Source organism: Glossina fuscipes, unplaced genomic scaffold (assembly GCF_014805625.2).
Source record: "Glossina fuscipes isolate IAEA_lab_2018 unplaced genomic scaffold, Yale_Gfus_2 3, whole genome shotgun sequence".
In the NCBI taxonomy this organism is placed as follows: Eukaryota; Metazoa; Arthropoda; class Insecta; order Diptera; family Glossinidae; genus Glossina; species Glossina fuscipes.
The window spans coordinates 15,997,873-16,021,792 of record NW_023998417.1 but is presented as its reverse complement, the minus strand read 5'-3'; the positions used below and the strand labels follow the sequence as shown (position 1 = coordinate 16,021,792).

Sequence of the window (23,920 nt, the reverse complement as noted above, 5' to 3'; positions counted from 1 at the left end):
ATTTTTCGACGTTTCCCTTCTGTTCCTGTCCTGAGTATGTTGTTTTCTTTTATTTTTTACCGACCGTGTTGTTGCGGCCAGTTCGCCTACACTTACTTTTTGAATTGATGAACAAATTTGTGTTGCACAACTTGTACTGTTTCTATGCAATTCCCCAGCTTGATTACCTATGCACGACGTGTCCTTTCTGGTCTCGAAGAATTTTCTTTATAAATGTTTTAAAATGTAATAAAATAGTAAACATTTCACTTTTTTCCTTTGTATGTTTGGTGCTTGTCAACGTGTATGTCGTGCAATATAGGCGTCTTCTTTTTTTTTAAAGCTTGTACTCTTGAACGATGGTTATGTATTTTTGTTTACTTTTCAGGTTATCATAGTTGCCTGGTGACAATGAATTTTTTTGTGACAAACAAGACATAGGCGTTATCCTTTTTATTTTAACTTTACGCTCAATTCTGACAGAAGCTACGTTTTGAGTATATGGTCATAAAATACTCTTCCTATTCAAAGCTTAATGGGTTTTGGCTTTCTGACTAACAAAAAATTGATTTGACTTTTGGGTAACGGAAACTACAGGAATATGCATAAAATCTTGCAGACAAGTAGGAGGGATTCCCAAATGCGTGCTTTGCTTTTCCATAATCAATAATGATTACACAGATCTCTGCTTGAAAAATCAGATATTTGTAAAACAAAGAAACAGACAACTGACATGTTAAAAACTATTCGCATTTTCGATTTTCTACCATAATTCTGAATAATGGTGCTTTTCCGTACAATCAAGAAGGTAGGGAAAGGCGGTGAAAATCACCACACGCGTAACTACTTACAACGATTCTCACCTATCTAATTCTATCTAAATATTGGGAAAGTAAGGATATCGAGAGTGAAGATTCCTTATAAACATCGTTCTTGTCACTGTAGCCAAAGTAATGAGACAAATTACCTGCAAATGGGCAGTAAGTTCTGCAGCTAACTGTGCTGGTATTTCGACAAGACACATTACAATAATAAATAATAATCATAATAATATAAATTATCGTATAGTAGTTCCGGGTTTGCAATTTGCAAACGTTGGCCAAAGCATTAAATAATTATGTACTCTGGCTTTCTTTACGAATAAGCTGGACTAAAAACGGCGAATCATTATGCCCTCTTGTTTTCCACGTAACCAATTTATTTTTTACAGCCAGGTAACTATTTCAGTTTTTCCGACATTTTCTAAGTAATAGTGAAGGTTGCTTTTGTCTTACAATTTCCACACACATTGCCTTTGCTACGTGTAGAGAGAAGCCAATTGTGTGTGCTTAAGTAATTCTTGCAGTTGAGTTAAGCCAGGTATGAATATTTAAAGCAGGCTTCGGGAGAAAACGCCGTTAAAATAGCTCTGTTTCAATAGCAGCAACAAGGATTTCCTTTGCCTGGCAATGTAAGAATGTTTGCATGTCGGAAATACCTGTTTATTGCCTACTGGAAAGTAATTTATCTTCTAAATAATAACTTCGCAAATCGCTCAATAATTTATCTGTAAAATTTAACTGCAGAGAAAGATTACGTGCACGAATATATTAAAAGTGAAAATAGTCGTCCTTTATAAACGGAAGAGTTCAGATCTTAGGAGGCTGCACAAAATCTCAAATAAACAATGATTTCTATTCAGATTGTGTGCAAGGTATTCCTTGTTATATACTGCGTGTGCTGCGTAGAAGCAAAGCCTGTCGAAACAACAATTGAGTTTGCGGAAAACGTTAACACAGAGACTACGGAACGTAATGTAACACCTAGCCCAAATAGAAGCCCGGCTTTGTCAGAAGAAGCAGAGGAAGCAACACCGGCAGTAGAGGTTTTATTTTTTTGAATAGTAAAGAAAAGTGAAGAAATAAATGAAACATATTCTCCAGGTGTCTAAGGATCGCTTCTTAGAGAAATCAACTCATCTTTATACCCCCGTATATGCTGGCTACCTTGTGCCTCAAACATTTCAAGAATATTTGAATCAACTCGGTGTTCATTTGGTTCCTCATCCTTATAATGGTTATGCTGGTGCATTAGCGCCCTTTTATGCAGCGCCAAATGCTTCACCAGATCATGAGGACTTTTCCGCATCTACAAATGCAGTTAAGCCTGCCGGGACTCTTGACGGCACGCCCAGCGCCTTGACAAATTTCTTTACTAATCTAATGGATTCAAGGCTCTTTCGCGTCATATTGACAGTAGCAGTCGTTATTATGAGTACGTTCCTTACTGGTGCTGCGGTTGCCGCTATTTGTCATCTCACTCCTATATGTAGCGGCACTTCGAACGCCATCAGCTACGTAAGTGGTAAAGGCGTAGGCGATGTAGGCCATATGCTGATGGAAGAAATGACGCCGGAAAGGCTAAGTCGTGCCACTAATTTTGTACGTAATGCTATGGACAAATACCAAACTTTGTCAAAGCAAATTGCAACAGAAGACTGACGAAATTAAATAAGGTACTGTCTTTATTAAACACATTTTTTATACCATTGATGAAGCAAGTTAATTTTTGATAAATATACCCATGGGTTCGAAATACAATCGCAGAAAATTTGTTTTATTTTTGAGCCCAATTCATGGAATGAATGTATTCACGAACTTAAGATTTTACAATGTAATGATCAAATACTGCCGGCGAAACCTGATTACGAATGGCGCTTTTAAAGTTATGTAGCGAATAGGGCGAACTTTGATTACTCATAAGAGATGATGAAAGAAATTGAAAATAAAATTCATATTGGAATTAGGAAGCCGCTTGTAAGATTACCTCGGGTCTGTTGTTACTATCAAATTTGCAGCAGTCATAATATAGTCGCCCGAGAAATTTCGCCAAGGATTTCGCGATGAAGTCAAAAAGGTCATATATTATATTTATTGGAATACATCTTTTCGACTGATTGATATGCAACATCGAGGTCGAATTTTTAAATTTGAAAAAGGCAGCCATTGTATTCTTCGATTTAATTATAAAATTCACGTTAACCGCACTAATGTGATTTCTCGTTGTTTTTTCATTTCGTCTTACTTACAAAAGTTAATAATAAACAGCAAAACATGAAAAAAAAAACATTCTACAATGCACTGACGATGAATTGCAAGTAATTGTTCAAATATTAGTATCACAAGCGTTTGCACATTTCAGAATTTCTAGCTTATTTAACGGCTGTACTGAACATAAATGTTAGAAATCACAGTTTGAATAATTTATTCTATTCTTCTAGCCACATTTGGAGGGGGGAGAGAGAGAGTAAGAGCAAGAAAGAGACTTTTAAAGAATGGAAATAAATATTATTGCGTTTCATTTTCATTTATGTAAGTGTACTTCAGCAACTAATAATGTTGTTTTCGGTTATGATCCATTTCAGATTGATCTCTTAGTTGATTTTTATAAATATTTATATCAGTTTCTAAATAGATATCAAATGATCAAAGCTTTAGTTTTTTGCAAACTGCGGGCGTTTCTATATAGAGATCATTGCGTTTCATTCAATTTCTTTATTGTCCACGGAAACGTCTGTACTGATTTATAGATCAGTAACTAGCGTCTCTTTTAGAAGTGATTAATACCTTCCTCTTCATATTGTTGCTATCAAATAGAAGTGTAGATGAACAGTCACCTTTCCAATGACTGATAAAAATATAGATATATATAGTAAACATGACATAACTGATACATTTCCGAATTGAGATTCGTTGTTTTTTTTTTTTTTTTTTTATTATTTATCCCTTTTTATTTACTCACAAGTAAATTGATTTAGCTGACGAAATGTAGTGATTGGCCGTAAAAGTATGTTTATATTTTTATTGCTTATTTTGAGTTCCCGAAATGGCTAGCGAAGGTAATAATTTTACCTCTTCGAAAGTAAATCCATATACGAATCCATTTGTAAAGGATGACTTCGTATAAACTTGACTTCAATTAAATTTGTAAGATTTTTTCTGCCAAGTCTAAGATCACCCGCCTTAAGAAAACACTTCAAACCGTTGAACGGTTCCATTAATTTTACATATAGAGCTAAAGGTAACATGTTATGTATATATATACTCGAATTTACATATACAGATGTGAAGACATTTATGCACCTGCTATTTTGTTGTTTTCTTTGCTTCTTGGCGTGTTGAACAATTGATATATTGGACTTTATCAACTTTTTCGCTATTTACACACACGGTCAGTTGAAGCGCTAATCTCTACAATTAAAGAATATTCATTTATGAAAGTGTGCAAAGATTCAAAAGTCAAAAGGACTGTGGTTTAGACATTCTTGTAATATTTGTGACAACTAAAAGCCAACATTATTAACGAATTTTCGTCAGTAAAATAAAATAATCACCCAAAGAAACTTTTCCTTACAAGATTTACGCGGTTTGCATTTGAACTTGCAGAATATGCACCGGGGATCGCATAGATTATCTGTATGCATTCATTCGGTCGTGTGCCGCTTGATGATGAATACTTCGTATTTACGGAAATTAGGATAGAACACTGGAAATTTGGAAATCGGAGCATTCCAATAATTGTCAAAAGATGGAAACAAAATTAACTGATCAAAAATACATTACGAGAGTTATCGGTTCAAAAAGCGATGTGGAGTGAACCACAAGCTGAAGCATTGCTTGTTTTAATGAATCTCAAAGATTCCAATCTCTGGAATAACGGACAAATAACTAATTTTAGTTATCATTTCTTATTAATGTGCATCGGCTCCTCTTCATCCGTCCACCGGTATTCAACAGCGGTAAGCAACAAAAATTTTGATATAAAATCGTGGGAGAACCTGCATTAAAATCAACGTGGGTGTGTCAACTATTGGCCAAACGCCCTGTTTCCACATCGACATTTTTGTCTTATCGGTAGATGTTTACTCAACTATATTAATTGACGCAATGCATGGAACTACAAATTTCTTTAGTAAAATATCTCACGCATTATTCACCTCCATAAATCAAGTTCAAGTTCTTTGTGGTCCGCTTATTCCCGAGTATTCAAACACAGCATTCAATTGAGTTTAGTCGACAGGTATTTTGCATTTACATGACGACTTTCTGAAATTCGGTTCAAAGCAAGCTTTTTAGCTTTGTAGATCCTACACATAAATGTATCAATCGATATAAAGAGTTATTCATATACATATTTTTTGTAGATGAGTGTATGAGTACAAGAGTTTCGTCATTTTTTCATTTAGAGTCGGGGAAATTTTCCTTAATCATTGTAACGATGAGTGCCTGTTATTGTTTGAGATTTAGATAAGTGTGCGTGAGCGAGCAATCCATATATATTTGTAAGTCTATGAAAACTAAGTTAATCATTTGCACAAAACTATAAATTGAGGGCTATAAACAAGAAAGTAATTGTTTCATTTCATGAAAATTGGGTTGGTCTCGTAAAAGTAATGTTATTGTTCGGCCGTTATGTGACCTATAAATTTCTATTTATATTATATGTCCGCGTAGTAAGCTGTGAGTAGGAATGTTGTGACTAAGTGAAGTTATTTACAACAAATTACGCTATGACTGTTTGATTCTCAATAACATATAGTAACTCAACAGCGTGGAAATATTTTTGATTTATAAATTTAATGGAATATAATTGAGAATGTAATGTTAAACGAAGTATGGCTCTTGGGACAAGAAGAATTCTAAAATAGTTTTTCTTCAAAACAAACCTCTGAATACTGTGAACGTCGATTGCCTTCATCAAACCGATTGAAAAGGGAAGTTTTGTTTTCTTTGGACCTCTGAGGTGTGTGTAGTTCCGTAATTAACTGCACTAACCGAGCAAGGTTTATCTCACACTAAAGTAAGGTGTTAGATGGTCCATAACTCGTTGCTAATTGACGTTTATATCTATAAACTGTAAATACACGGTACGATAAAAGTTAACGATAACAATTATTTTGCAAAAAAAAAAAAATAGCCCGTGGATTTTTGATAAAATTATAACCTTTGTAATTGTCTCACACCCATTTATGTGAAATATGTAAATATGACTGCGTGTCTTATCATTTGATTTAAACACGTCAAAGCCCGAATTTTACTAGACAACTTTTCGCGGTTCGCAATAATATCCATTTTCTTTCATCCTACGGCGATACGATTTGGATAATTAAGCCACTGTCGCCATTCGTACTAACTGTTTAAGTGTAAAAGAAGTTTCTCTAAAACGGTTTATATAAAATTTTTATGAACTAACTTCTAAAATAATGGATATTGTTAAACTATGCTATGCTCTTTTCTTAATAAAAATGAATCCAAAGATTTTAAATCTTTTTTTAAGTTTCTTTTTATCTATCTTTCGTAAAATTTTTATCGATTGTCAATGACCGACTTTTATGCACATAGACATTGGATAAATACCACTGCAATTATTACTACTATGCAGCACGAAAAAAAGATAAATAATTGTTTTCAATATATGTATGAAGCACAATGGCATGAAAATATGATCCAAAATAAGAATTTATTTATCGGGAAAAATAAGCAAGAGATATATTCACATTGAAAATGAGTTTTAAATTAAAATCAAATAAAAGATTTTTTATTTTTAATTTCTTTCTTTCCTTTGAACCGCGATAAACAAGATTTTTTATATTTATATCAACATTTAAGACTAAGATTAAAAATATTTAAACAGCATATGTACTGTGCTTGGTGTAAAAAAGTTTAAATATACATGGAATGTAGCCAGTCGGACACATGCACATTGAGTGCAAGCACTTCTCTTACGCTCTCTCTGTATATTTTCTGGCGCACTTTAAGATGGAAAAGTGTATTAGGTTTATTGTTTCCTTTAACATATGGAGTGAAATTTATTTCTAAGTATTTTGAACTACGTTTACGTAGCACCTACAAGATCTACTTACTGCCAAACTTGCTCAAAAAAGTAATGGTAGCATTTCTTTTGTAGACATAACTTTTGCGTCTTCAGCAAATAGATCGAATTGATTTTTCCAATTTCAATTTTCCTTCTAAATCTTTCTTATAAATTTGACATAAGTTTTATACATGTACGAGATTCCACGGGTTGTCCACAATACCACAAATGTTGGCGTTACGTAATTCGATATGGACTAAGAATCCTACCCTTACTTGTTTATATCGGAGAGACTGAAATGCACAGAACAAGTTTGCAAAGAGAGAGAAAGCAAACAACAGATAAATACACAATTGGAATTCACAAACACTGGGAAGCACATATTTGCGGTCTGTTCATTGTATCATTTAAAATGAACTTCCTTTTTACAGATGGCAAGATTCAGTTTATATATACCTTTTTTATTCGACGGTTATTGATAGCGCACCTAAAAGCCCTATAAGTCAAGTCTCTTTATCAGATAGTTGGCCCATCTGCTTACCAAATCCACATTTCGGGTTCAATTTTTCTTCTTATTATTATTTTTTTTTTTGTTTGCGAAAAATTTATTTAAAAACAAATATTATCACCTTGGTTTATGTCTCGATGAATATATGCACACACACTTCTGCGAAACGACTCCGAATTACGATTACAGTTTTCGTTTGCACTAAGAGATGTTTGTAAAGAAAAATTCATTTCCAGGATTAATAGATAGTTTTTACGTTACGTCCTCAATGGAGGGTTGCTGGCAACGCAAGTCCCTGCTTATATATTGCTTTACATTTCATAACCCAACATTGAAAAAAAGTTCAGATATGAAAATAAAACTCTTGCCGGCTAAGCTCGTATGTGTAGTAGAAAGCAAAAGTCAATCAGAATGAGATTTTTACCACCATTCGTCTGAGCTAAAATGCATACACATGTAGGTATAATTGCAACGAGGTACAGGGGAAGAGGATACTACGACAGTTTAAATAGACCGGCACTCTCTGTTCCAACGTCAGTCGTTCGTTGCGTTTTGTAAAGTTCATAACTAAGCAGAAGAGTTTTCAGACAAGTAAGTGTTTTTGAGCTTAATGATCATCGCACAACAGACAATAAAGTTGCTAAAAAGAAGAGTGTGTACGTGAAAATTTAATAAAAATGACATCATAACTGCAATAGTGTCAAAATAAATAATGAATAAAAATGGCAACGTTTTCTCTAATTAAAGAACATTTTTTTGGGCGAAAATCACAGTAAGCAGCGGATTGCAATTAAAGAAACTAATAAAGTTTTCTCAAAAAAATTGATTTCTCCGTTAGCAAAAAGTGTTCAAGCAGTTACCAAGAATTTTCTAGACTTTTTAATAACGATAGTTAGAGCTTCGTACGTTTTATGGCATTATAATTAATTGCAAAATATCCGCTGTTTATTTTGTTGTTGCTTAGCTTATTTGAATTGAAAAAATTATTTTGTGTTATTACTACATGTTTTAATATTTTGCAGTTTAAAACCATGGATTTGTACTATTTGCCCGGTTCGGCGCCTTGCCGTGCGGTTATAATGACAGCTAAAGCTTTGGGCTTACAGCTGAATAAGAAACTATTGAATTTGATGGCTGGTGAACAAATGAAGCCGGAGTTTTTAAAACTAAACCCTCAACATACTATACCGACTTTAGTTGACGGTGATTTCTCGCTATGGGAATCACGTGCTATTATGGTCTATTTAGTGGAAAAGTACGGTAAAACCGATTCCCTTTATCCTAAATGCCCCAAGAAACGGGCTATTATCAATCAGCGTCTATACTTTGACATGGGCACCTTGTACAAGAGCTTTGCCGACTATTACTATCCACAAATCTTTAGTAAGGCTCCTGCCGATCCAGAAATGCACAAAAAGATAGAAACTGCCTTCGACTTTCTAAATAGTTTCTTGCAAGGCCAGCAATATGCGGCCGGTGATACGTTAACTGTAGCCGACATAGCCTTATTGGCTACCGTTAGCACTTTTGAAGTGGCTGGCTTCGATTTCAGCAAATACCCCAACGTAGCAAAATGGTATGCTAATGCTAAAACAGTTACACCCGGTTTCGACGAAAATTGGCAGGGCTGCTTGGAGTTTAAAAAATTCTTTAATTAATTAAACGGGCATCAGTAAAGAGGAGATTTCTGTTAGCTATAGTTATTTTTTTATATACATTAAACTCTTATGTGAGAAAATTGCATTGTTTAAAAATGAATTAAAAATTCCATAAAAAATACTAAAAACTTAAGCAGCGTGTTTGAGAGTGATGCATAAAAATCAGATAGGGGTATAGAAACCGATGACATCTAGTTCTCTTTTTTCATTGCTATCCTGTACATTACAAGTACAAGTTCTGATTAAGCATCTGAGACGTTTCGGTTTGCACTTGAACTTGAATGTGGTCCGTAGATATTCAACTCAAAATTTCTTTTTTTTTTGTCTTATACGTGACCAGATCTCAAGTATCGCATAAAATTTGCTTGCGCTTTTAAAAGTCTTTAAAGCGCACTCTGGGCTTTGAGAAAAGAAACCAAAAAAAAAACAAAAAATTGTAACGCAAACAAGACATCGCTCATTTCTTTCTGAATTTCTAAGGAGATATTTGGTATTTTCCCATCCGATTTAGGCAACTTCTAGTGCGTATTAGAGAAAAATATGTTCTTGAAATAGATTAGATAAAGTGGTCAAACGGAAATATTGGCAAAATGACGTAAGTAGCGCATTATTACATGGACTTCCTGCACCGTACAATGTACAGTAAATTGTGAAAGGTAATTAACTATAATGCGCAAAAGCCTGAACAGCTGCTAATGAAAATCTCATAAATTTTGAGAACTTTGTCTTATGCTCAACATTTTGCGTTTCGCTTCAGGAGTACAGTACTCTGCAACGAGTGTTCACCAGCAATCGCATTGCATTCATAAAATTTTTTATACACACACATCACATGTCGAAAAGTAGTCTTCAACATTTTTATTTAATATTTTAACAGGTACAGTAAAACTACATTTTTAAAATAAAAAATATTTCAAACAACCTATTAGCTACATAGGGTTTCGTAAAAGTAAGGACAAAATATTGCACTTGTTCTATGTATATACCGCACTCATTATTCGCAAACTATAAAAATTATAAGAGTAACTATTAAATATTTCATTTAAAAACGACTGGCTTGCGAAACGATTGTTCCAAATTATGTAGACGTTCTTGTAAGTCGTTCATGGAATTTCGTAAAATGTGACCACGTGAACGTAAAGAAATGCGTGGAGAGCTTTGCACTAAATCGTCTTTAACACCTGAGAACGAATGTCGCACGCAGGAACGTTTTTCGAATTGAGAATTCACATATAAATCCGTCTGCGGTCGCTGCTGTAAACGGTGATCGCACAACGAACGGCAATTGTTAATCACAAGAGGATCATCATTTTGTAAAGAATCTTCATAGTTGTCACTTGAATTAAAGCTATAATTAATAGTCTCTTTAAATTTTAAATGCTGCGCACCTTTATCCTACCTCGAGTCGGTGTTATGTTGTCTCAATTCCAGGTGATCTTTAGCATGTCTGGGACATAAGGGCTTATGAGCCGCTTTGCGATGTTGCGAATCATAGGAATCAGGAGAAGTTTCATATAAATCGCGACTACTCAGAAAATCTACACCTGAATCTTGACCGTTTGAATGTATAGAAAATAACGAAGTCTCGTAGTTATGGTGAGATCTGCTTAAGGTTATCATTAAATGATTTACATGTATATTTAGGCATGATTTTTCCACTCACAGATTATTTATGGGTTGACAAGCATTATATTTCAACACAAATGGCGAAGTTTTACCATCTTGATCCAAAGCGGTAGCATTACGTAACGCAGTTACAGATTTCGGCAAAGGAACGTCTATGTATTCTCTGGGTCTCTGACTAAATTTTTTGTTTTTTTTTTGTTTTTAATGTACTAACAATCATTTAAGGTTTAATCCTACCATTCACCATTTAAGCATCAATTTAACGATTTTGAATTTTAAAAGCAAGCAATAACAATCAAGCTCAAGGTTAATCAAAATTCAGCATACCATTTTTTAATTCTACAAGCACCATTATATATAATTTAGTGAAAGTACGGAATACCGTTTCTGGGAGTAAATACTTCGTGTACAATCAAGAACACTTTACCGCATAACTTATGTGCTTTTATATAGAAAGTATGTGTTGACCTGACCATACGCTTAGTTTGTTAGAAATCTTGAACCGGCTGTGTATCTACGAAAAAACCGTTTATTATTAACAATTTTTAAATGTGATCGTTTGTATGGTATAGTATTTAAGGTGAGTCACAGAAAAAAGGTCCATTTGTAGTGAATATTTAGTAGACGCAATCTAAAAGCTAGCTTAAACTCTCCCGCATTCAAGAACATAAGTCGAAAAACCGAATCCGCCTATTAACTTGACGCAACGAGCATTAGATAGAAGTGGAGAAGAAGATACAAGAAGGCGTATGTCCATTCGGTATGCCTTTTCCGACTTTTTATTTGCCTTTTCCCAAGTTTTATAGATTGAAATCCTTTCTCTCTAATTCAATTCTCGAACGTAATTCCAATAGGCTCGTAAAAGAGGAAGTTTTTATATAAATTTTTTTTGGTCATATGACAGTGCCAAAACTTTGTTATAGAAAAATGTTACATTTTATCTCAAATCGGTATCAAAGGTAACTTTGAAATTTCTTTACAGAACAGAAAAGAGTTTTATAAGCAATAGCGGAATTGTCATTAGATTTACAACTTCTCATATGCGTGAAAGCTAAAATAAAATAGTAAATATGTCATACATTAATATTCACTGAATACCGCAATAACTAAACAATGCCATAACTTAAGTGTAACATGCAAAATAATAATTACAACCCACAAATAATTGAGGGAAACTCGTTTAACTACAATCACTACCAAGAGCACCCATGTAGCTTTAGTTATTGCCACTCTTTAAAAATATTTGTTTTTGGTTTTTCCTTTCTCACAATCATAAATCGAATTGAATTAAGAACTATATATATATATATATATATATAAGTTTATAAAAATGCTGCTACTTACTCATTATTTAAATGTTGGTAATGGTGTTGATGCTGATGTTGTACTTGTGGCATATACAATTGTTGGGTGTGTTGTAGTTGCTGCTGTTGTGGCTGCTGTTGCTGTAGTGATTGTGGCTGCTGCTGTTGCTGCTGCTGCTGATGATGATGATGATGATGATGTGAATGTAAAAGGTTTTGCGTTTGCTGTTGTTGCAGATGTTTTTGTGTTTGTGACCAGTCTGGATCTAATTTTTGTGTTGCTAGTGCAGTTGATTGGGTTTTCCCCGAAGATAGAGATTCTAGAGAGAAGAGAAAGGAAGAGAAATGTAATCATAAATTATATAATCATATATAAGGATTAGAAAGTAGGAAAGAATGCAATACTAACGCTGGCTATGGCGCTGTACTGGCAGTTGGTGTTTAATAGGCTGTTTTTGTTGCTGTTGCTGTTGTTGTTGTATCTGTCGTTGATGTCGTCGCCTGCGACGACATGTATCTAAACCAGCTCGGGCTATGGCGTATGTCAGACCTGTTTCCGAAGAAGGAAACTCCGGTTGAGTCCATAAACCTCTGCTCAACAAACGCAAACGTAAATAAATGTAAAATATATAAGATATAGTTAGACAAACATTAGAAATAGATCAGTCGTAATAATAAAAAGGTAGATAAATGTTGCATTCGCGTGTTAAGAAGGCGAGATTGTTCATTGGATGAACGTAGAAAAGAGAGTTTAAAACAAGTTGGACGTTAATTAAAAAGAGTAAAAAAATACAAAAGTAAACACAAATGCATACACATATATATTTATGTTTATATATATTTGTGTTTACACATAAAATGCAATAAATGATTGAAATTGTTGGCATACTTTCAGACATTTAAGTCATGTGTTTTACTATCGATGGAGACCTTATTATAGAAATAGGTTAAACATGTTTTTGTCTGCACAAAAAGTACCGTTATTTTTTTAATTAGTGCAGACAATAATAAGTAATATTTGATGAAAAACAGTCAATCATGGAATTATATGAAAATAAAAACAACATGTGCTTCTTCTTCTAATGTTGCGTTTTATTGATGTCAAGCGTTTTTCCAGATCTTAATTAAAAACCAATATTACTATGTTCGTTGTTTAGGTTCTTCTTAGGATTTCGTTTATTATAAATAAAAAAAAAAAAAATCAGTCTCCATAGATGACTTAAATGTGGGAAATATTTTTTCGACATTGTTCCGTTTGTATTAGAAAAGTGAAAAGAACTGGAAAAAATTACCGTTTCTGTTTAAGGCATAGAAAGCACAGACCTATCAATACCGCTCCAACACTACAAAAAGCCAACATTATTATGGTTATTATCTCCAAGCTACTCCAAAATGTCGCGCTATGTGCTGATTTAAGCGGTATCTGGCCGAAAGGTGATAATTCGATTATACGCGGCATCATTTTGCTCATATCCCACTTACCATTGGGATATTTTTGCTGTAAGATTTGTTGCTGCTTCAATTGCAGAGCGTCAAATTGCAGACCAGCCAACGACCTAAATCACATTTTATATCGAAGATAATTAGTTTATAATATAATTTTGCTATTGGTTTTCGATTCAAACTTACTGTTGCAATCTCTCCATATCCACCACGGAATTTGTACGATAATCAACAGCATAAATATATGCGTCCGTTCTGAGAAACAAAAGTTTAGGATAACATATAACATTCTTTTTTATTCTTTTAAAAACTTTTAACTTTGAAAATGGTTTCGTCGCCAAATGTAGTCGTGTTGACTTGTAAATAACTATTTTTGGAAGGATGATCCATGTTCCCAGAATTAATTTGTCATGGAATTTCAGAAGTCACTTAAGAAAAAGGAAAAACAATCTTTCCCAAACAAAAGCTAACAGATTCTTATCTAATGAGCAAATAAGCGATTGCTGTCGTATAAGTTGTACTGTTTCCACTATTTCTGATTTTCTTGGCAATTTGAATTCTAAAAGTCAAATTAAATTTATTGTGCTTAATTAAGCGACAGCTCAAAAAGCCTGGAATACTTCCTGACAACACTAAAAAGGTCAATTGTCTCTTTAATGTGAAGAAACAGAAATGATATATTGTCAAAGTCAATACTTACGCTGGTTCTAAGCCACCAATATGAGGCTCCAATAAACGAACACGCACTTCCATGTTTATCGCATCGCTTAATGATTCAACTAAAGCATCAATTTTACGTTCCACTTCTATCGGTTTGCCCGCCAATACCAGACGTACTTGCTTTCTTTCATCAATTATATAAACAAATACGTTAACAATACTACTACGACCATCATCTGCTCCAGCACGATCCGTAGCTTTAACATCGAAACCATATATTCGCGTATCAGACGGTTCAATATTCGAAATCAAACGTATTTTGCCAGTAAATTCGTCTATTGCGAATAAACGCGATGGTTCGTTCAATAATCTAAAGCGAATTTCGGCGTTCACTCCTGCATCGGCATCTGTAGCTTCAACTTTCGTTATTGGGTATCCAAACGTAGCACTACGTGGGACCACTGCTATTATCGGTTGACCATTACCTTTGAATATTGGAGGATTGTCGTTCTCGTCCAAAATTTTTACTACAATGCGACATTCATTACTTTGTAAACCATCCAAACGTTCGTCGGTCACGGGATACTGGAGACGAGTGTAGGTGCGAGCTTCGCGATTCGACCTTTCGCCTCTCAAACGTAACTTATAACGGGGAGTAAGTTCATAATCAAAGGACTTTAATGCATACAAGGTAGTAAGTTTCGCATCAAATTCAAATGGTGGATGGGCGTCTTGCTCGAAGTCAACACCTTCTTCCACCCATAAAAACCATCGCAAAGATTCCGTATGGAAGTTTAAAGAGAAATTGAATTTCATTAACTCGGTGGGAGCTTCATTATTTTCCTGTATTTGTATTTCGTAGTATTGATGTTGAAATAAAGTTAAATTTTGCCAATCTACAACTTCTTCTGGCTTTTGTGTCGTTTCTGCCTTAATTTGACCTTGGAGGTTAACAAGAACGACAGCTGTGGAGGACAGAGAAGGGCTTCCTAAATCGGCGGCTATCACTGTGATATTGAGGTGTTCGTACATATTATAATTAAGAAAACTGGATATAGTTGTAATAACGCCTTCACGACTATCGATGGTGAAAACAGGTGAAGGATTGTTATGTAAAATAGAATATAAAACCAAGCCATTGCCATTTCCTACGTAATCCTTGTCTATGGCAATTAACTGCTTGACAAACATGCCAGGCTTAGCACTACGATCTAAAAATGCTTTAAACAAGGGAATTCGTCTGGTACGATCGGTCACTTCATTCAAATAAACGTCAGCTTTGACAAGGTCATCGTACCCAATAAATTCTGGTTTGTTATCATTAATATCGAGCACGTTAACTTCAACATCCACTGAGGCAGACATTTGATAAAAGGGTTCGGCATTATCGATTGCTCTAATCTGAAAATTGTATTTATCTTTAATTTCGCGATCCAAATTCCCGACGATTTTTATAACACCTGAGAGCGTCTTGATTTTAAAGGGTAGCTCATCCTCAACTAGCGAATAGGAAACATTAGCATTCTCACCATAATCTAAGTCAACAGCCAGTACTTGCCCTAAAACGCTTTCTTTGTAATCGCCTTCTTCAATATCAAAACTGTACCATGATTTCTTGAAAGCAGGAGCATGATTATTTACATCAATTACACTAAAGCGCAAGCAAGTGATATCCCTCAGATTGTCAATGTCAGAGGCTGTTACGTTCAGCCACACTTCAATATTTGCTGAAAGTGGGTAATTGACTGTAACTACACCGGACAGCTTATCGATTACGAAATGCCTAACACCAGTCAGTTTAGGAATAATTGGTCCCCCGGCTGGCCTTTCTACCTGCTCATCAATAATTTCGTAGTGTATTTGAGCATTACGACCATAGTCTTCATCAGAGGCCGTCATCTGCAACAATTTGGTGTTCAACGGTGTGTTTTCGTAAATAGCGAATAACGGACATTTAATTATTCCTAAGGGATGCATAGCTCTAACGCTGCGTGATTTCGCAAGGCCATGAGCACGTGCCCTAGCTTTCATTTGATAAGTAGAATTAAACGAAGTCTCATCGTTTAGCCTGGGAGAGCCAGGAATCTGATATGGAGCCACTATCACAGCTTGCGATGCAGGACTTAAGACTGGCATAAGATGAGAAGAACTTTCAACAAAATCAATTTCCATGTCGGTTGTGTATTGTCGAATTTCTATACGTGAATCTCTAAATACTGATATACGCTCAAATATCGGAGCGTTATCGTTAACGTCACTTATCAGGATGTTTATAACGGCTTGTGTATTGAGGCCGCCTGTATCTATGGCCACTAATTTCAAATTATAAACTTGATCCTTTTCGCGGTCCAAAGGTCTCAAGCCGGTATACGTAATTTTATAAAATGGCTGATTATTCATTTTCAAATTGATTGGTTTTAATTCGGACTGGAATTCCATAAATTTTAAGTCATCAGTCCATTGATCGGTAAAATTGTGAACAGTAAATAAATCCGCCCTTAGAGGTAAGGAATTTAGTACTGTCGCATTTTCTTGTTCCACAAATTCCACTTTAAATAACTCGTTATAATCGCCGTGGATGGTGACCTTAAATTCCGAATTTCGTCCCGAATCGACATCGGTGATGAGTATTGGTTTATTTAGAGCTACTTGAATTCCCTTCTCAGTATTCTCTTTAATCAAGCCCACGAAGCTTTTGTCATTGAATTCCGGAGCATTATCATTAACATCGTCTACCGTAATCTCCACTTGATAAATTCCAGCACCGCTGACTAAACCGCTGGTGTATTCCACAATTATCGTGAGGTCATATTTATCCTTTTGCTCGCGATCTAATGCGGACAAAGTGAGTAAAGTACCGTCTTCTGTTATGGTGATTTTATTGACCACTTCTTGTTGGTTGGCTATAATGTAACGTAGTTTCATATTAGCTTCGCCAGCCAAACGACGAGGTGTCCTTTTTCTTAGATTTGTCCTCTGATTGCGGGCTCGCATTTTCGAACCTAAGGTAGCATTGGAAATCACTGAAAGACTACGATAAGTGTCCAAATCATTGTTGCCCACATTAACACCGTTTTTATAAAGCAATTGACCAATTATACCGCCTGCGACATTTTCCTCAATATGGAACTTTATAATGTTCATATTTATCTCCCTGCAATCGAATAAATTAATAGAATTTTTTTTTATCTCATGCTCCCATGAAAGCCTTACTCTATTACAGGTTTTCGAGAAACTTTGCTTTCTGCTTTCGCTATTACATGTATAGTAACGTTCGTTATTAAAACTCCTTCATCGCTCAAATCAGCTATTGGCATCGCGGTTAATGGTGAAGAGCTGCGGGATAGTTTTAAAGTTTTGGAAGCATTTGCAAAAAGCTGTAAAAGCGATTAAGACAAAGTTAAATGAGTATCTAAGTAGAAGAGAAATCGTCAAAGGCAAGCTTACATAGTTAGCTACGGCTTCAAAGTAATAAATTGTCCTTTGAAATTCGGTTAATTCACGAATAACCGTAATAATACCAGAACGCTCTTCAATGGCGAAGGGTACGCCTTCAGAGTAAGTGTGCAACAGATCGTACATAATTTCGTCATCATTGTCGTAGATTAACGTTGTACGAACTTGTCCTACTGAGGTACCAAGTGGGGCACTCGAACCAATCCAAAATTCGTAAGGTGCTCCAACGAAATCTATAGCTTGATCGTCAATTGTAGCATAAACTTCAATAGTTATAACAGCTAAGGAAAACCTGCGTTCTGAAGGATTTACGGGCTGAAACATATAACATACAGTAGTAATAATTACACAAATGGGTGGATTCTACAGTTAGAAATTATTAACCTGGTCACTGGCTTCTACAAACACTGCTATACGTCCTCTTCTGAGGGGTCCTGCTACATATATGGTGCCGTCTCTATTATCTAATCTAAACGGTATATAACCGTGCTTCCTAGGTCTTTGTAACTCATACGTCAATAACCCATTAGGTCCCTCATCCGGGTCGCCGGCCTTAACTTGACCAACTCGAAAGCCTATTGGCGCTGTAATTGCTACTTTGAATTCGTATAGGTTGCCATTTTCAAATTTCGGTGTATTGTCATTGGTATCGAGTAGAGTTATCTCGACTTTAACCGAATTAGGGCTTGCTTTTTTTAAATTTTTTTCATCCATGTAAGAGGGCGTGCGCTCCAATGCTTCTACTTCTAAATGTACCGCTTTACGTTTTTCACGGTCCAGCAAACGATCATCTTTTACCGTTATCCAACCGGTACGCGAATCTATACGAAAAGCTCCAACTGCTTCAGGTTCTTCTTTCAGATTGTATAAGAACTCTGCATTTTCACCTTGATCTCGGTCAAGGGCATTAACTTGTAGTACGCTAAAACTGGTAGGAAGGTTTTCTACGATGGAAATATTATAAAAATCGGCTTCGAACTCAGGTATGTTGTCATTAAGATCCAAAATTTCAACTTCAATCCTGCATGAAAATGACGTATATGAAATGACGATTTAATTTATAACAAATGATTTAATATACCCACCTAGCCAAAGCCTTTCTTAAGGGATTATCCTTTTGACGGGCTTCAATTTGCAGGACAAAAGTATTGCCTGGCAAGCTTTCCTCTTCCAAATCGATTTCCTTTTGCAAATACATGATGCCGTTGTGCGGATTAACGCGAAACAATTTTCTCTCATTGCCCGATATTATATCATAAATCAACGAGGCATTCAAAGAGTCTTGATCGAAAGCCATGATCGGAGGATTAAAATATAAAGGTATACGTATTGGCATCCCCTATAGACATAGATAAAATTACAAGCAATATAAGCCTTTGCTAAGAATTATGCCAGGAAAGCTTTACCGTTATTGGATAAAATTCATTGATTCTTGTCCGATAAACACCTTCTGTGAATTTTGGTGGTAAATCGTCAACATCTTTTACGTTTATCGTAATCGTAGTGTTTACTTGATTTGCGGGAGTGCCACGATCCCAGGCAAACAATGGCAATTTAAATAAACGTATTCCATTATCAAAATCAAGTTCTTTCTTTAAAATAAGCAAAGGTTTGTGTGGACTTTTTAACGAAAAATATGGACTGCCATCAGCTGATAGTTGCTCGGGTACTGTAGACATACTAAAGTGAACTTCTGAATTCGGTGTATTAGGTTTATCACGATCGAAAGCCTGTATACCCTCGAAAATTATTGTGCCCGACATGGTGTTCTCTTCAATGTCGACAATGTAGGGCACGTTAAGAAACTCAGGTTTATTATCGTTAACATCTTCGATGTAAACCGTTACGGAAAGGTAGCTTCCCTATTAAAAAAAAAGAAATGCGATCATAAGAAAATTTCTTTTATTATTTTTCTTTTTAATCACATACCTCTTCCAGTTTCTCATTTCTCGCCGTGCATACGATGCGAAATTTTAATAAATTTTTTGGTACATCACGATCCACTAAATCCTCTATTGATCGTATCAGTGAGATCACAATTGTCGTATTATTTATTTCACTAATGGCAAAGTATTTGTGATCTCCGTTATTTTCGGTGCTAAGTAATGAAACTTTTGATCTAGGAAAAGCTTTAAGAGCTAATATTTCTCTACCGATCGGTGCGTCCTCTCGTAATCGTATAAAACGTACGCCTTCACTTTCTGCGGACACGCCATCATGAAAAACGCAGCCTTGATGACCTGGAATGGTTGATATTTAAACCTATTATAGTTTGAGTTCCATTAAATCATTTTAAATTTCATTGTCTCAAGCTTTTTTCTTTAGCCTGAAGTTTTGAAAAAAAACCGGCGAAGGGAAAAAATTTTTATTGGTGGCATTGATTACAAATTATCATTTTCTACTTAAACGAAAAACATCGCCAATAAAAAAGTTTTATTTAGCCAAGATTCTTTCAATGCTAAAGTGTTGTTGCTATAATTATTAAAATCGGTTGAAGCTTCAAAGTGAAAATTTTCACAAACATCTTATTGATTAAATGTTTAAAGAAGTGAGTATATAATGCTTCCCACTAGTCGAATTATTGTTCTTCTTTTTTCCTTTTTCAGTTTCCTTAAAAGAGGGGAGATACGGCATAACAAAAATATGGTGTAGTATCCTTCTTAATTAGGAAAATTGGAACTTTGTCTTAAAACTATAATTTTTATAAAGCATACCGTGTTAAAAAATTATTCAAATTTCATCAAGTGCAAATCTTATGATTTATATATATTTCATTAAACGTGTTATTTAAATTGTTAACACAAATACTTGTGCGGAATTTCTCCTTTTTAACCCTAATTATATGTGAGGCAACAAAAATAAAAAATTTACAATTCTGCCAAAACAAAGACAAAACGTGCTGTCTTTTCACAAAAGCTGCGTGAGCACACTCAAGGCAACACAATAAAAGAATCTATACTCGGCTAAGGCCGAATTCACTAACACCCATAGCTGACATGTCGTCTCAATTAGATATCACATTTAGATATTTCGCGCGATTTCGCTCATTTTCAAATTCACCCTAAAAGAGAATAGAGAAAAAGAATTGAGAAAAAGCAAGTGTTTTGAATTAAGCAGACGCCTGACAAATTGCAATCATGCTGACTGAAAGGATGACAGGCAGGCGAGTCGATTTTGTTATACAGAATTAATTAATCTTTGCGAGCATATATGTGTATGTGTGCACTTTTCGGTCCACAACTTTATGAATTACAAGCATTTAATAAAGTTCATATAGCCTTAGAGATGGGTATAAAAAACTAAACCAAACTAGTTGTACGGAAACCAAGTCGCCAGAGACAAAGAAAGGCATTCTGACCAGTTGCGTGTTCGTTTTTTTCTTCTTTTATGCCTGGAGGAAGACCACGTAAAAGGCTGTGATAATAATAAACATCAACGACAAAAATTACTGACTTCATTTCAAGTAAAATTTTTTTACTTTTTTGTTTCAGTTTGATTTAAATTTACCTACAAATGCAGAGCAGTGCGAAACGACTGCTAAATAAAAAATAAACTCTACTTAATTATGTCATGAGGGTGGGAATAATACACATATCAAATGAGATTTGTTTGCGTTTGCTGAGGCATATGTGCCACTATGCATCTGATGCGCAGTGTCGGAATACAATTCATCTGTCTGTACATATTTAACAACAATATTTCGTAAAAATGTTAAAAAAAGCAAAACATAAAAAAAGAAAAAAAAATACAATATTCACTCATTTCTATAATCTGCACTGACACACGTATCTCACGATTGCTGAAAAGTATCTAAAATGAATCTACTTGCATTTGGCAGCGAGAGGGGGGCTGAACGTTTTTTTTACTTCTGTTGACAAAGAAAGTTTGCTTTTTCCTCGATTTTCTTTTGTTGTTCGTCTGTTGGTTGTGGTTGCCTTTCTGACTGAAAACTTAGATTCAGCATATAATATTTAACAAGAAGTAGAAAATAACCTTTTTTTGCTTTTGGGTTATTTTTTAACGCATACCGCCAATGTGATTGTATCGCAATATTTTCACACGATCGTAGAGAATTTTGTTAGTAAAATATTGTTTAGGTCTTATTGTTTGCTTGTGTTCATAACTAAGTAAAAAGAGTTTCGTCTCCAAGTCTGAGTGCAGCTACTGAATATGAATATATTTCGGTTTTTATTTATTTAATTTTTTTCTTTCTGCTTACGCCACCCAGTCAAGCTACGCTTGTACAGAGAAGGGTATAAAATAGAAGGGACAGAGGTGATATACATATGGTGCTTTTTGCTTTTGGTTTGATGAAATCTTTTAACAATTGAAATCACATATTTAACCATATCTATGTTTTATCTACATTCACAAATGAATAAAAAATATTGTTGAATTCTCTACGAACTGTACTCAATCAACAAGAGGCTTTTACATTTTTACAGGACATCCGTAAACATTTTATGCAAAATTTGACCACGATAGGATTGCCCAACTTGCGGCCATTATTAAGTTCTTTTCATATTCAATCTCAACCATTGCTCTTGTTCTAGGTCTTCGCTATCCTATCTCGGCACCTTTTTTAGCTTACAAATAGTTGTTGACGTTTTCCGTACTTATTTTTGTTTTGTGTTGCTGTTTTTTCTTTAAGCAACACTATGATTAAGTGTGCCAGCTTATTCTTTAAAATTATATATAAAAGATGGAAAATCAAAAATATAATGCATACAATACATTTTTTAAATAAAAAACATATGTCGCTCTGCTCTTCATATTTTAATCAATATCCAGTTAATAACATTAATATGTTATTAAAATTCAAACGACCTTTCTTTATTCACTTACTGTAACCAGTCTTGCAAATAATTTTTTCATCATTTTGTTTCGAAATTTTTAAAGATGAGACTTTCAAGCATAGACGTATACATCTTTTTTAGTTCTTTAGAACATTGCTTCAGCTTTTCTATTACGGACTTGAGCCAATATGGTCGCGCGGTTTAAAAACACAATGTAAGTGAAAATTTTTGAACGCTTTAGTTAATTTCTTAACCTTTAGTGCAGGATCAAGAAAGGAAACGTATGATGAAAAATTGAATTTTCTGACCTGTCCTTACGATCAAATTTATCATGAGGGAAATACCGTATCTAATATTAGGTAGTATACTATTTTTTCATTTGTACGTAATTATTGGTATTTGTCCAAATCATATTAAAAGATAAGCTTTCACTGATTGCATAAATTAATATTTCGTTTTTAATTTAACGCTATTGCTAATGTTAATTAGAGACTGAAATAAACGAATTCTAAAATTGTAAAAGGAAAACGTGTCAAAAATATCGACTTATTGATGAATTGAAAAATTGATAATAATAACGTACCTAAGAAAACGGTGCCTCTAGCATTCAGTGCCATTAAAGCGATCCACTGGCAGACATTAATGCTATAACAGTTTTGCAATAACTAGCGTTTGTAATATTTTCATATTTTATGGTTTGAATGGTTTTTAATGATCGCGATTTACAGCGAGATTTACTTTCGTTTTTGCTTGTTTCGCTTGCTAACCAATAGAAATCTTAACAGGTATATGATAAAAAATTTATAAATTATAGATTATATAATCGCAGATAATTGTGCAACGTAAACGCCGGACGAAATACATGTAAGCTTAATAAGGATATAAAATATTCGTTAAGATTGGCAAGTCTAAGGTGCTGCAGCATCATGATGCCGTAGTGATTCTGCATCAAAGTTGAAGTGACTCTTGATAAATTTAAATATTTTTCAAGATATAAACAAGTTAAGAAGTTTAAATGGTTTAAAACGAATTGTTGATACCTACTATTTGTGCAAACAAAAAAACTAACTGAACAAGTGAAGAACAAGCAGTAAAGTTTATCGCGAACAGATTTTCGTTATGAACCAGTGTAACTAAATTGGTTTTGTTCATTGCTCATACAAAGCAATAAGATCAATAAACGATATCGTTTATTGCGAGGATAAGGAAAATTTCGACTTCACCTATAAAAGTAAAGGAACATACGCTGCTCTGACTTGATATGGTAATGAGGCTTGCAGAACATTTCGCCCATGCCAGAAGTTTAGTGTAAGTAAATCAGCGCCGCGTTCAACTCTTTGCTCCCAATTGAGAAGCTCCTACGTTCGTCCTTGCTTACGTATTCATTCAATCTTAATCAATGCTTGGAAAAAAATAAATGTGAAAAAATTCGTCTCTAAATTAAGTTGAAATTGTTGAGAAAAAAGCATAAATCAAACATTTTATTATCCTATTGCCATGCATTTCAACATGTTCGACATGCCGTGCGTTCCAATACATAGGCAACGTTCATATGAACGCAAGTTTAGTGTTTTAATTACAATTAATTGAAGAAAAATATAAAAAGAAATATAAAATAAAACAAGTGCAGTGTAATCG

The 23,920-nt window shown here is 34.5% G+C and overlaps 3 protein-coding genes across 4 annotated transcripts; 2 read left to right on the top strand and 1 right to left on the bottom strand.

Annotated features, from left to right (window-relative positions):
• Positions 1 to 1,625: 1,625 nt before the first annotated feature.
• Positions 1,626 to 2,474, top strand: LOC119634604. Its single transcript, XM_038028853.1, has 2 exons — positions 1,626 to 1,843; positions 1,902 to 2,474. The coding sequence occupies exons 1-2, from the start codon at positions 1,646 to 1,648 to the stop codon at positions 2,457 to 2,459; spliced, it is 756 nt and encodes a 251-aa protein (XP_037884781.1). The 5' UTR covers positions 1,626 to 1,645; the 3' UTR covers positions 2,460 to 2,474.
• A 5,383-nt stretch (positions 2,475 to 7,857) lies between these two features.
• Positions 7,858 to 9,424, top strand: LOC119634660 (glutathione S-transferase 1-1). 2 transcript variants are annotated; one of them, XM_038028934.1, is made up of 2 exons: positions 7,858 to 7,930; positions 8,362 to 9,424. In XM_038028934.1, exon 2 carries the CDS (start codon positions 8,371 to 8,373, stop codon positions 8,995 to 8,997), a length of 627 nt encoding a protein of 208 aa, XP_037884862.1. In that variant the 5' UTR covers positions 7,858 to 7,930; positions 8,362 to 8,370; the 3' UTR covers positions 8,998 to 9,424. The 2 variants fall into 2 exon arrangements, with proteins under 2 accessions (XP_037884862.1, XP_037884863.1); XM_038028935.1 differs by lacking the exon at positions 7,858 to 7,930 and adding an exon at positions 8,066 to 8,241.
• Positions 9,425 to 9,510: 86 nt separating this feature from the next.
• LOC119634603 (cadherin-89D) lies at positions 9,511 to 22,899 on the bottom strand. The gene is made up of 15 exons (XM_038028852.1): positions 22,866 to 22,899; positions 19,416 to 19,726; positions 18,893 to 19,348; positions 18,572 to 18,825; positions 17,871 to 18,507; positions 17,478 to 17,801; positions 17,244 to 17,407; positions 14,071 to 17,184; positions 13,557 to 13,625; positions 13,220 to 13,483; positions 12,337 to 12,518; positions 11,968 to 12,247; positions 10,661 to 10,804; positions 10,397 to 10,600; positions 9,511 to 10,333 (listed from the first exon to the last, which is right to left on the bottom strand). Exons 1-15 carry the CDS (start codon positions 22,897 to 22,899, stop codon positions 10,036 to 10,038), a joined length of 6,735 nt encoding a protein of 2,244 aa, XP_037884780.1. The 3' UTR covers positions 9,511 to 10,035.
• Positions 22,900 to 23,920: the final 1,021 nt, after the last annotated feature.